The following is an 11676-nucleotide window of genomic DNA, read 5'->3' as shown; positions in this document are numbered from 1 at the left end:
TTACCCTCTTCTCTCTTTTTATTACCCTCTTCTCTCTCTCTTTTTTACCCTTTTCTCTCTCTCTCTTTTTTTACCCTCTTCTCTCTCTCTTTTTTACCCTCTTCTCTCTCTCTTTTTACCCTCTTCTCTCTCTCTTTTTTTTTACCCTCTTCTCTCTCTCTCTTTTTTTTACCCTCTTCTCTCTCTCTCTCTTTTACCCTCTTCTCTCTTTTTTTACCCTCTTCTCTCTCTCTTTTTTACCCTCTTCTCTCTCTCTCTTTTTTTTACCCTCTTCTCTCTCTCTCTTTTTTTACCCTCTTCTCTCTCTCTCTTTTTTTTACCCTCTTCTCTCTCTCTCTTTTTTACCCTCTTCTCTCTCTTTTTTTACCCTCCTCTCTCTCTTTTACCCTCTTCTTTCTCTTTTTTTTACCCTCTTCTCTCTTCTCTTTTTACCCTCTTCTCTCTCTCTCTTTTTTTTACCCTCTGTCATTATCTCTTTTTACCCTCTTCTTCTCTCTTCTCTTTTTTTTTACCCTCTTCTCTCTCTCTCTTTTTTACCCTCTTCTCTTCTCTTTTTTCCCCTCCTCTCTCTCTTTTACCCTCTTCTTCTCTTTTTTTACCCTCTTCTCTCTCTCTCTTTTTTTACCCTCTTCTCTCTCTCTTTTTTACCCTCTTCTCTTTTTTTTACCCTCTTCTCTCTCTCTTTTTTATCTTTTTCTCTCTTTTTTTACCCTCTTCTCTCTCTCTTTTTTTACCCTCCTCTCTCTCTCTTTTACCCTCTTCTTTCTCTCTTTTTTACCCTCCTCTCTCTCTCTTTTACCCTCTTCTTTCTCTCTTTTTTACCCTCTTCTCTCTCTCTCTTTTTTTACCCTCTTCTCTCTCTCCCTTCCTCTACCTGTCGGCTCTACTTCCTGTTTCTGCCTCAGCCCTGCTCTGATTGGCTGTCTAATGTCACCATGCTGTGACTGTTTCCTGCCACACAGGTAGAGCAGACACACACAAAAGAAAACAAACACAATCACAGTGACAGTATTTCCAGTTGCATTTTGGAAATTATACAACAATTAATTTCAAAATTGCTAAGGAGACCTGGGTTACACAGATTTGTCTCTGGTTAATCTCAGAAACCATTTTAGTCATTTTATGATTTTTTTTTCTTCTTTTTTTAAATATCAGTGGAACCAATAGGGTCTTTTAGTCTGCATTGGTATTTATTGATTATTGTTGATTATTAAAATACGTTTATTCGTAGTTGCTGTCAATAGTCCTGTACTTGTGCACTGGTTTATTTATGTTTGTCTCATTGCACTTTGGATGTGGGCTGATGTCTGTGGGAAACTGCAAATGAATTGTCCGTATGGGATTAATAAAGTTTTGTGAATCTGAATCTGATTTGTCTCCGGTTCGTCTCTGGTTCCGGTTCGTCTCTGGTTCCGGTTCGTCTCTGGTTCTGGTTTGTCTCTGGATCCGGTTCGTCTCTGGTTCTGGTTTGTCTCTGGATCCGGTTCGTCTCTGGATCCGGTTCGTCTCTGGTTCCGGTTCGTCTCTGGTTCTGGTTTGTCTCTGGATCCGGTTCGTCTCTGGTTCCGGTTCGTCTCTGGTTCAGGTTTGTCTCTGGATCCGGTTCGTCTCTGGATCCGGTTCGTCTCTGGTTCCAGTTCGTCTCTGGTTCCGGTTCGTCTCTGGATCCGGTTCGTCTCTGGTTCCGGTTTGTCTCTGGTTCCGGTTCGTCTCTGGTTCCGGTTCGTCTCTGGTTCCGGTTTGTCTCTGGTTCCAGTTCGTCTCTGGTTCCGGTTCGTCTCTGGTTCAGGTTTGTCTCTGGATCCGGTTCGTCTCTGGATCCGGTTCGTCTCTGGTTCCAGTTCGTCTCTGGTTCTGGTTTGTCTCTGGATCCGGTTCGTCTCTGGTTCCGGTTTGTCTCTGGTTCTGGTTTGTCTCTGGATCCAGTTCGTCTCTGGTTCCGGTTCGTCTCTGGTTCCAGTTCGTCTCTGGTCCTCTAATCCTGTCCGTCTTTTCCAGGAGGTCCTCCGCCCACGTCCCCACGTTCTCCGCTCGACATCCCATGATCCCCAGACTGTACGTGATGCCGTGGAGACAGGACATGAAGAACCAGAGGCTGCTGCTGAAGGTAGGTGCTGGTGAGTGAATCCAGCGCACCCCCCGTGTCCTCCTGTGGGCGGGGCTGGAGCTTCATGTGTGATCTTCCTGTTCCAGAACGCAGCTCTGGCCCAGATCCCGGTTCTTCCTCATGAGGAGTCCTTGTGTCTGTGTGGTCGAGAACGTTTGTGCCACAGTCAGAACTGCACCCACCACCCCTCCTCCTCCTCCTCTTCATCTTCATCATCCTCCTCCTCTTCGTCCTCAGATCCTCTCGTCCAAACTGGACTGACTGCTCAGAACTCCTCCCACTTCTCCAGGTAAAGTCCAGGATCAGAAACAGAGCCTTACAGACATCTGTGTCCACCTGACGGAACATCAAACCAGTGTCAGCGTCCAGAACTAAACTAACTTCTCTGTGGTGGTGATGGTGAAGTTCCACACTCTGACCAGCAGGGGTCAGTCTGGTACCAGAACACACTTAGAACCAGAACCACCATGGAACCAAAGCCCTCTGGATCCACAGACCGGATCAGACCCTGAATAAACCATAAACTTCATAGTTTCACATCTGTGTTTATATACTTTTATTATTCAATTATATATTATTGTTATTATTTTTGTTTTTATGAAAGCACGTATATGTAGATATTTCTATATATTATAATTACTTATTTATTATTGTTTATTATTATTATTACTACTTTATTGTACTAGTACTTTTTAATGTTCAACTGTCTGTTTTTCTCTATAGTTTATATAATTATTGTTATTTCTATTTTCTTTCCTTTTGTCTTGTATAATATTTTATACGTACATTTGTTCTTGTGCTGATATTGGAACAGTAAAGTCCACACGGCTCTGACCAAGGGATCAATGAAGGTCTAGTCTAGTCTAGTCTAGTCTAGTCTAGTCTAATTTAATCTGGTCTAATTTAATGTAGTCTAGTCTAATCAAATCTAGTCCAGTCTAATTTAATGTAATTTAATCCAGTCTAATCTAATTAAATGTAGTCTATTCTAATTTAATCTCATCTAATCTCATTTAACGTAGTCTAATTTAATCTAGTCTAGTTTAATCTGGTCTAATCCATTTTAATCTAGTCTAATCCAGTTTAATCTAGTCTAGTTTAATCTAGTCTAATCCAGTCTAATCTAGTTTAATATAATCTGGTTTAATCTCGTCTAATCCAGTTTAATCTAGTCTAATTTAAATCTAGTCTAATCCAGTCTAATCGTAGTCTAGTTTAATCTAATCTAATCCAGTCTAATCTAGTTTAATCTAGTCTAATATGTCTAATCTAGTCTAGTTTAATCTAGTCTAATCCGTCTAATCTAGTCTAGTTTAATCTAGTCTAATCCGTCTAATCTAGTCTAGTTTAATCTAGTCTAATCCAGTCTAATCTAGTTTAATCTAGTCTAATATGTCTAATCTAGTCTAGTTTAATCTAGTCTAATCCGTCTAATCTAGTCTAGTTTAATCTAGTCTAATCCGTCTAATCTAGTCTAGTTTAATCTAGTCTAATCCGTCTAATCTAGTCTAGTTTAATCTAGTCTAATCCGTCTAATCTAGTCTAGTTTAATCTAGTCTAATCCGTCTAATCTAGTCTAGTTTAATCTAGTCTAATCCGTCTAATCTAGTCTAGTTTAATCTAGTCTAATCCAGTTTAATCTAGTCTAGTTTAATCTAGTCTAATCCAGTCTAATCTAGTTTAATCTAGTCTAACCCAGTCTAGTTTAATCCAGTCTAAACCTGTGTGTGTGTGTGTGTGTGTGTTTTGCTGCAGGTATAACAGCTCTGTGGTGACCACCAGGCGTCTGTACCAAAACTAAACGGACTTCACAGAAACTACAGAAGAACAACAGAGGTTCACTTCATGGAAACATCTGGAATGATTCTATCCTACACATATTTAATTAGATATAAATGAAATTAAACAGTTAATGCAGATCACAGGTTGGACACTGGTGTGTGTGTGTGTGTGTGTGTGTGTGTGTGTGTGTGTGTGTGTGTGTGTGTGTGTGTGTGTGTGTGTGTTGGAGGACTGTCATTGTCCAGTGTTTGGATTCACATTCAAGGAGTTGGACAGAAGACACTTTTGTTCCTGATGCTAATGATACTGCACACACACACACACACACACACACACACACACACACACACACACACACACTGTGTCAGGGTCTCACTGTGTCACCAGTGATGACAAATGTCTTTGTTTGACATTAAAACACACACACACACACACACACATTCCGTTCCATATTTACATTCATGATTCATTAAACTTTCACTGAATCTGATTCTGTTCAGTTTTTTTTCCCTTATGAGTTCATTCAATATTCAAAACAACAAAACAAAATGGAAATTACAACACACACACACACACACATATATATATATATATATATATATATATATATATATATATATATATATATATATACAGGGTGGGGAAGCAAAATGTACAATATTTTGAGGCAGGGATGTAAAGACAGTGTATGACCAATTAGTTTATTGAAAGTCATGAGAATTTATTTGCCACAAGAAAATGTCCATAATAGAAAATGTTTTTATTCTATGTGTCCTCCTTCTTTCTCAATAACTGCCTTCACACGCTTCCTGAAACTTGCACAAGTGTTCCTCAAATATTGGGGTGACAACTTCTCCCATTCTTCTTTAATAGTATCTTCCAGACTTTCTGGTAATAGTTTTGCTCATAGTCATTCTCTTCTTTCCATTATAAACAGTCTTTATGGACACTCCAACTATTTCTGAAATCTCCTTTGGTGTGACGAGTGCATTCAGCAAATCACACACTCTTTGACGTTTGCTTTCCTGATTACTCATATGGGCAAAAGTTTGTGAAAAGGTATGGATAATAGTGTTAGGTATGATTATGACATCAGTATATGTTTGGGTTCAAAACAACTGACGTAGTGTCTGCTGAGAAAAAACAACTACATGTTCAGTGTACATTTTGCTTTCCCACCCTGTGTGTGTGTGTATATATTTATATATATATGTTCAACTGTTATCTACCTCTATCAGTAGGTTTTTAGATTTTCAGATGTGAACATAGATTAGGAAACACTAATAATAATAATAATAATAATAATAATAATAATAATAATAATAATAATAATAATAATAGAAGGTGTTTTGGTTTTCTATTATAATTCTATTAATATTTCATGTTTTATTCATATATTTCATCTGTTCTGACATAAAACAGTATAAAGTGGATCAGACTTCTCTCTCTCTCTCTCTCTCTCTCTCTCATCCATCCTCTCCTCTTCCTTCTGTCCATGTTCCTGACACGCTGGGATGTCTCTAAGGGGGGGGGCACACAGGGACGTGACAATGACCTGTTTGACTGGACAGATGGACACACAGACAAAGGGACAGACACACTGGAGTGGTGGGTGTCCTTTACACACAGCAGGGCTCTGTGTGTCCAGAACCAGACTGGACGCTTCAGGGATTTTCAGCTCAAAACTTCATCTGGACTCTATCTTTGACCCTGGTTCAGGATTTGGACTCAGTCTTTGACCCTGGTTCAGGATTTGGACTCAGTCTTTGACCCTGGTTCAGGATTTGGACTCAGTCTTTGACCCTGGTTCAGGATTTGGACTCTATCTTTGACCCTGGTTCAGGATTTGGACTCAGTCTTTGACCCTGGTTCAGGATTTGGACTCAGTCTTTGACCCTGGTTCAGGATTTGGACTCAGTCTTTGACCCTGGTTCAGGATTTGGACTCAGTCTTTGACCCTGGTTCAGGATTTGGACTCAGTCTTTGACCCTGGTTCAGGATCTGGACTCTGTCTTTGGCCCTGGTTCAGGATTTGGACTCAGTCTTTGACCCTGGTTCAGGATCTGGACTCAGTCTTTGCCCCTGGTTCTGGATCTAGTCTCAGTCTTTGTCCCTGGTTCTGGACCCGGGCTCAGTCTTTGCCCCTGGTTCTGGATCCAGTCTCAGTCTTTGTCCCTGGTTCTGGACCCGGGCTCAGTCTTTGCCCCTGGTTCTGGATCCAGTCTCAGTCTTTGTCCCTGGTTCTGGACCCGGGCTCAGTCTTTGCCCCTGGTTCTGGATCCAGTCTCAGTCTTTGTCCCTGGTTCTGGACCCGGGCTCAGTCTTTGTCCCTGGTTCTGGACCCGGGCTCACTGTGCACCTGGTTCCGGTGCGTCCTCCTTGGCTGTTCGGTGCTAAATGCTGTGGTTCCGTCTGGACCGTCCCTCGGTTCTTCAGGTGGTTCTTCTTTGGTGACCCTTTGTCTTTGGACCTGTACCGGGTGAGGACATGTCGGGTCAGAAACCCTCCCTGCGGACCGGCGGTTCTGCTCAGAGCCGGTTCCAGGTGGACGTAGTCACAGAGGCGTCACCCACACCTCCGGTACCGGCACCGGCCCCGGTCCCCACAGACGGGTCCAAGGCCCCAGATGAGTCCAAAGGCCGGTTCCGGGTAGTGGGCTTCATGGACTCCGGTGCCATGGACATCGGTCTGCCGCCGGACGTGTTCCACGAACCGGACACGGCCAAGAGCGACTCTGTGAGCCTCCACTCCACCGGTACCGGACAGACCCACATCTCCGACTCCCACTCCAACACCTACTACATGAGAACCTTCGGACACAACACCATCGACGCGGTTCCGAACATCGAGTTCTACCGACAAACAGCAGCGCCTTTCGGAGAGAAACTGACCAGACCTTCACTGTCCGAACTGCATGACGAGCTGGACAAAGTAAAGTACACACTATGAGTTATAGATCTAAAATATATAGAATTATAGATTTAGGATGAGCTGGACAAAGTAAAGTACACACTATGAGTTATAGATCTAAAATATATAGAATTATAGATTTAGGATGAGCTGGACAAAGTAAAGTACACACTATGAGTTATAGATCTAAAATATATAGAATTATAGATTTAGGATGAGCTGGACAAAGTAAAGTACACACTATGAGTTATAGATCTAAAATATATAGAATTATAGATTTAGGATGAGCTGGACAAAGTAAAGTACACACTATGAGTTATAGATCTAAAATATATAGAATTATAGATTTAGGATGAGCTGGACAAAGTAAAGTACACACTATGAGTTATAGATCTAAAATATATAGAATTATAGATTTAGGATGAGCTGGACAAAGTAAAGTACACACTATGAGTTATAGATCTAAAATATATAGAATTATAGATTTAGGATGAGCTGGACAAAGTAAAGTACACACTATGAGTTATAGATCTAAAATATATAGAATTATAGATTTAGGATGAGCTGGACAAAGTAAAGTACACACTATGAGTATAGATCTAAAATATATAGAATTATAGATTTAAGATGAGCTGGACAAAGTAAAGTACACACTATGAGTTATAGATCTAAAATATATAGAATTATGGATTTAAGATGAGCTGGACAAAGTAAAGTACACACTATGAGTTATAGATCTAAAATATATAGAATTATAGATTTAGGATGAGCTGGACAAAGTAAAGTACACTCTATGAGTTATAGATCTAAAATATATAGAATTATAGATTTAGGATGAGCTGGACAAAGTAAAGTACACTCTATGAGTTATAGATCTAGGATTTATAGATTTAAAATGTATAGATTTAAAGATTTACGATGAGCTGGACAAAGTACACACACACAGTTATACATCTAAAACATGGGTCATTCCAGATGAAATCAACACATTTGAAGAACATTTCCCTCCTGACCCTCTCAGATTGTTCTACATGTTTCCATACTTATAGAACATTATATATGATGGGAAATCCTAAATGTCAAGGCTTAATAGTTCCACAGTTGTGTCCATTTGAAGTAGGTAGGGCCTACCCTAAAACTGGGACCCAAATTCAGACTGTAAATGTTGGTCTATTTTCAGCTTCTATAACTTCTGAACAACAAGAGGTCTGAAATGTTCAGAATCATTTCACAGAATCTATAGTCCTAAGAAATGGGAAAAGATTTACTTCAAATTTAGAATTAGATGTTACAGAGAATGACAAAGTATAGATGTGACCCATGGTGAACTTGTAACCTGCTCCTGTTGTCCACTCATTCCACACAAACTCCTCCTCATATTCAGTGTAAATGTTCTGTGTTCTATCTGTTCTACTGAGGGAACGGATCTGTGCAAACTGAAGGTCTATGTTCTGTTCTGGAGGAGATCTGAGCAGATGAACAGCACAAACATCTGTCCCACCTGCACATTCACAGGTCAGCATCAGCAGTGGGATAGGTAGGATCACAACAGAAAAGACATCATGTGAAAGGACAGGAAGTGACTACATTTGGACGCCAAGCACACCTGGCTTCTAGAAATCCCGGAAACATCCATATTTAATTTGAACATTTAACATAGAAGGATTAATAAACAATAATAATCCAAACATTAGTCTGTTGTCCATGGTCCATCTGAGCTAAACTTGACCCATATTTATATAAATGTCAAAAGAACACAAGTGTGTAATGTTGGTTTGTCCATTCAATCCCAAATGTGCTGAGGAGTTTCTTTCTTCTGGTAAATGTCAGTAGAAATTCAACTAATGCAGTTTCTGATCAAATGTTTCAAAAACAACTATAAAATAATAGTTCCATCCACATTAGTACGTTTGTTATATTTTCTTCTGATTAACTATCAGAAGTGTTGTGTCTGTCCAATAACAGAAAAGCCTCCAAACATGTCCAGTCCCAGACTAACCTTAGTCCTGGTCTAACCTGTGGACTCTGTCTATAATGTGGACTAGTCCAGAACACAAACGCTGGTTTCCAGAGCGGTACAGAAAACACAGTTACCACACTTCCATAGCCTCCTGTTGTAAAAAATGTCAGACCAAATATGAACCTACTTCCTGGTTCTGGAGGAGGGGCCAATAGTTCCAAACATTGAGTATGGTGTCGTCTGAACACATTCATTTCATTCATTCATTCATTCATTTGGCTTAGAGTCTGGTTTCGACCAACTCTATATGTAAAGCATCATGACATAACTTTTGTTATGATTTGGCGCTATAGAAATAAAATCTGATTTGATTTGTATTTGTGCTGATCTACCAACTCCAGCTCTAAGTTGATCAGATATGGTCATCTTTCCACTGGTCCAGTGTATTTCCTGTATCAGTGACATTTCTGTTGTAAATTCTGTTTTCTTTGCTCTGTGTTGGCGTTTGGATCCAGTTCTGATCCAACTGTTCTGTTGGTTTTCAGCTGGAGTCCTACAGTTAGACATACAGTAGAAACACAACAGTGGGAAATATACTAGTGTGTGGTTTATTTGTGTACTTCCCTGCTTTAACCCACTCACTGCTGTCTGTCCAATAGCAGAACAGGACAGTCACCATTTGTTTGGAACTATTGAGGCTGACATGAAGCACCTGATCACCCTAGTAACGACATCACAGCGTGTGGTAACTCTGTGTCTGTATGGCTCTGGTCTGGTGCATTCCCCCCACTCCCACCTGAGACACTGACAGTGGGTTTGATGACATCACTGGAGGCATGACCTGAACACACACACACACAATGCTGCCTCTGACCACCACCCCCCCCCACCGCCCTGACACGACTAGGTGGCTCTGACATAGACTCACATTGTCCTGAAGCGGCGGACGAGCGATGACGCAGAAACACCAACAAACCTCCGACTGACTGAAGCCCAGATCTGGACATGTGACCAACAGTTGAACCACTGACACAAGACAAAAGAACCAGGACGATTTTATGGAAAATATTGAAAAAAAAAAAAAAAAACTTTTGTAGTTTGTTTTTTGCATCAATAATCTGGTTTGTTTCCATTACAAACATGACATTTAAAGGGTTAAAATATGACCGTTTTTGAGTGTTTCTATTTCTGTTTATGGGTCAAGTTGATGAAATACAAAAAAAAAAAATGCAAACGTAAAAACAAACTGTATAAAACCATTCTAACATTAAAGTCCAAATGTGCAGATTATGAGCTTCTATGGGGGGGGGGGGGCAGTCTAATAGATGTGTGTTGAACTGTGGTTGTGTCCATCTTGTCTGTGATTGGTCGATTCAGGAGCCCTTTGAGGAGGGTTTGGCCAATGGGGAGGAGCCGTCAGCGGCTGAGGAGGCGGCGGCTTTGGCGGCGAAGGAGGCGAAAGGAGGAACAGTGAAGTTTGGATGGGTCAAAGGAGTCCTGGTGGGTGTCACTGCCCAACTTCAGTTTATATTTATTCTATTTTTACACATGCACAAATGTAAAAAAAAACCTAAATAAATAAATCCAATGAACCTGTGCACATCTGTGAAGACATCCGACTACTGGGGACAAATCCAGGTGTGTTAATCTGATTTATTCCAATCAGATTATCCTGTTTACATGATCAATAATAATATGAGAACTGCAGAAATCAGATAATGATCGGAGTATTGGTGTGAATGTAAACAGACTCACTGTTTCCACGGTAACTACGTACATGTTCACTTTTATGCTGTATTTGAATATATTTAGGAGGTGTTGTGATCGCTTTGCTTTGTGTGTATGTGTGCATGCGTGTTTGTTTGTTAGCAAGATAACTCAAAAAGTTATGGATGGATTTTCATGAAATTTTCAGTAAATGTTGATACTGACTCAAGGAAGAAATGATTAAATTTTGGTGGTGATCTGGGGGGGGGGGTGTCTTGGTGGAGGTCTGTGCTCTGTGAGTGCTTTTGTTTCTTTTGTGTTCAAAAGTTGATTTTGGGTCCTGAGTAAAAGATGGAGAAAAAAGATGGTTACACTTTTGTGTAGGAAGAAAACAAGACAAAAACATTGTTGTAGCCTCTGATTCCCTCCTCCAGGAGGGATTGTGATCACTTTGCTTTGTGTGTTTGTGTGTGCGTTTGCTTGTTTGTTTGTTTTCATCTTCAGTGTAAAACTCTTCCACCCATCTTTCCCAGATCTTCCCCACAGATAGGCCTAGGCCCTGGGACCAACCCAGTCCATTTTGGTCCCAGTAGGACAAAGTTCAAGATCACAGCAAGGTCACAACATCTACAGTTTTCCATCTGTCATCACTGAGACATTTTCCAAAATTCATCCAAAATTCCAAACGACTCCGATTCTCCTCCAGTTGGATCCACCTGTAGCTTAGAACAGTCTCTTGTATGTGGAACTAAATTGTCCACATCCACTGTGGAATGTGGACTCTGTGGACATTTACACTGAACACTGAAAATCCCATTTCCCACACATTTAAAATTAGAACTCAACTAATATTGATGTGAATTGAATCTAATTGGACAGACACATGACTGGGACCAGATTCAACTGTTTGTGTGTATGGAACAACCTGGAAACTGTTGGATTTAAACAGACAGAGTGGATCCACACATGCACAGAGTTCAGGCTGAAGGAGGAGCTGTGAGTTCTGAACACTGGTTCCTTATATTTTCAGTATTTTGTTCATTTTATTCTCATGTTCTAAGAGTTTGTAAATTTTCTCCTGTGAATAATGAAGGTCAAACTGATCAGATTAATGTTATCCACAGGTGTTGGTTTAGATCAGTGGGTGGAGTTGGTGGTTGTTGAAGAGTTTTTGTTCTTACCTCTGTGTGTGTGTGTGTGTGTGTGTGTG

At 40.5% G+C, this 11676-nt stretch overlaps 1 protein-coding gene across 1 annotated transcript in view; it reads left to right on the top strand.

The window, feature by feature from the left end:
- Positions 1 to 6155: 6155 nt before the first annotated feature.
- The window catches only part of LOC115416281 (solute carrier family 12 member 2-like), a 33573-nt gene continuing 28052 nt past the window's right edge, over positions 6156 to 11676 (top strand). Inside the window, exons 1-2 of the mRNA XM_030130032.1 lie at positions 6156 to 6820; positions 10137 to 10259. Of these exons, the coding sequence (XP_029985892.1) occupies positions 6377 to 6820; positions 10137 to 10259 (567 nt within the window). The 5' untranslated portion in view covers positions 6156 to 6376. The remainder of the gene's footprint in view (positions 6821 to 10136; positions 10260 to 11676) is intronic.

Source organism: Sphaeramia orbicularis, unplaced genomic scaffold (genome assembly GCF_902148855.1).
Source record: "Sphaeramia orbicularis unplaced genomic scaffold, fSphaOr1.1, whole genome shotgun sequence".
NCBI classification, from domain to species: Eukaryota; Metazoa; Chordata; class Actinopteri; order Kurtiformes; family Apogonidae; genus Sphaeramia; species Sphaeramia orbicularis.
The sequence above is the reverse complement of the archived record's forward strand: the minus strand, read 5'-3'. Positions and strand labels throughout refer to the sequence as shown.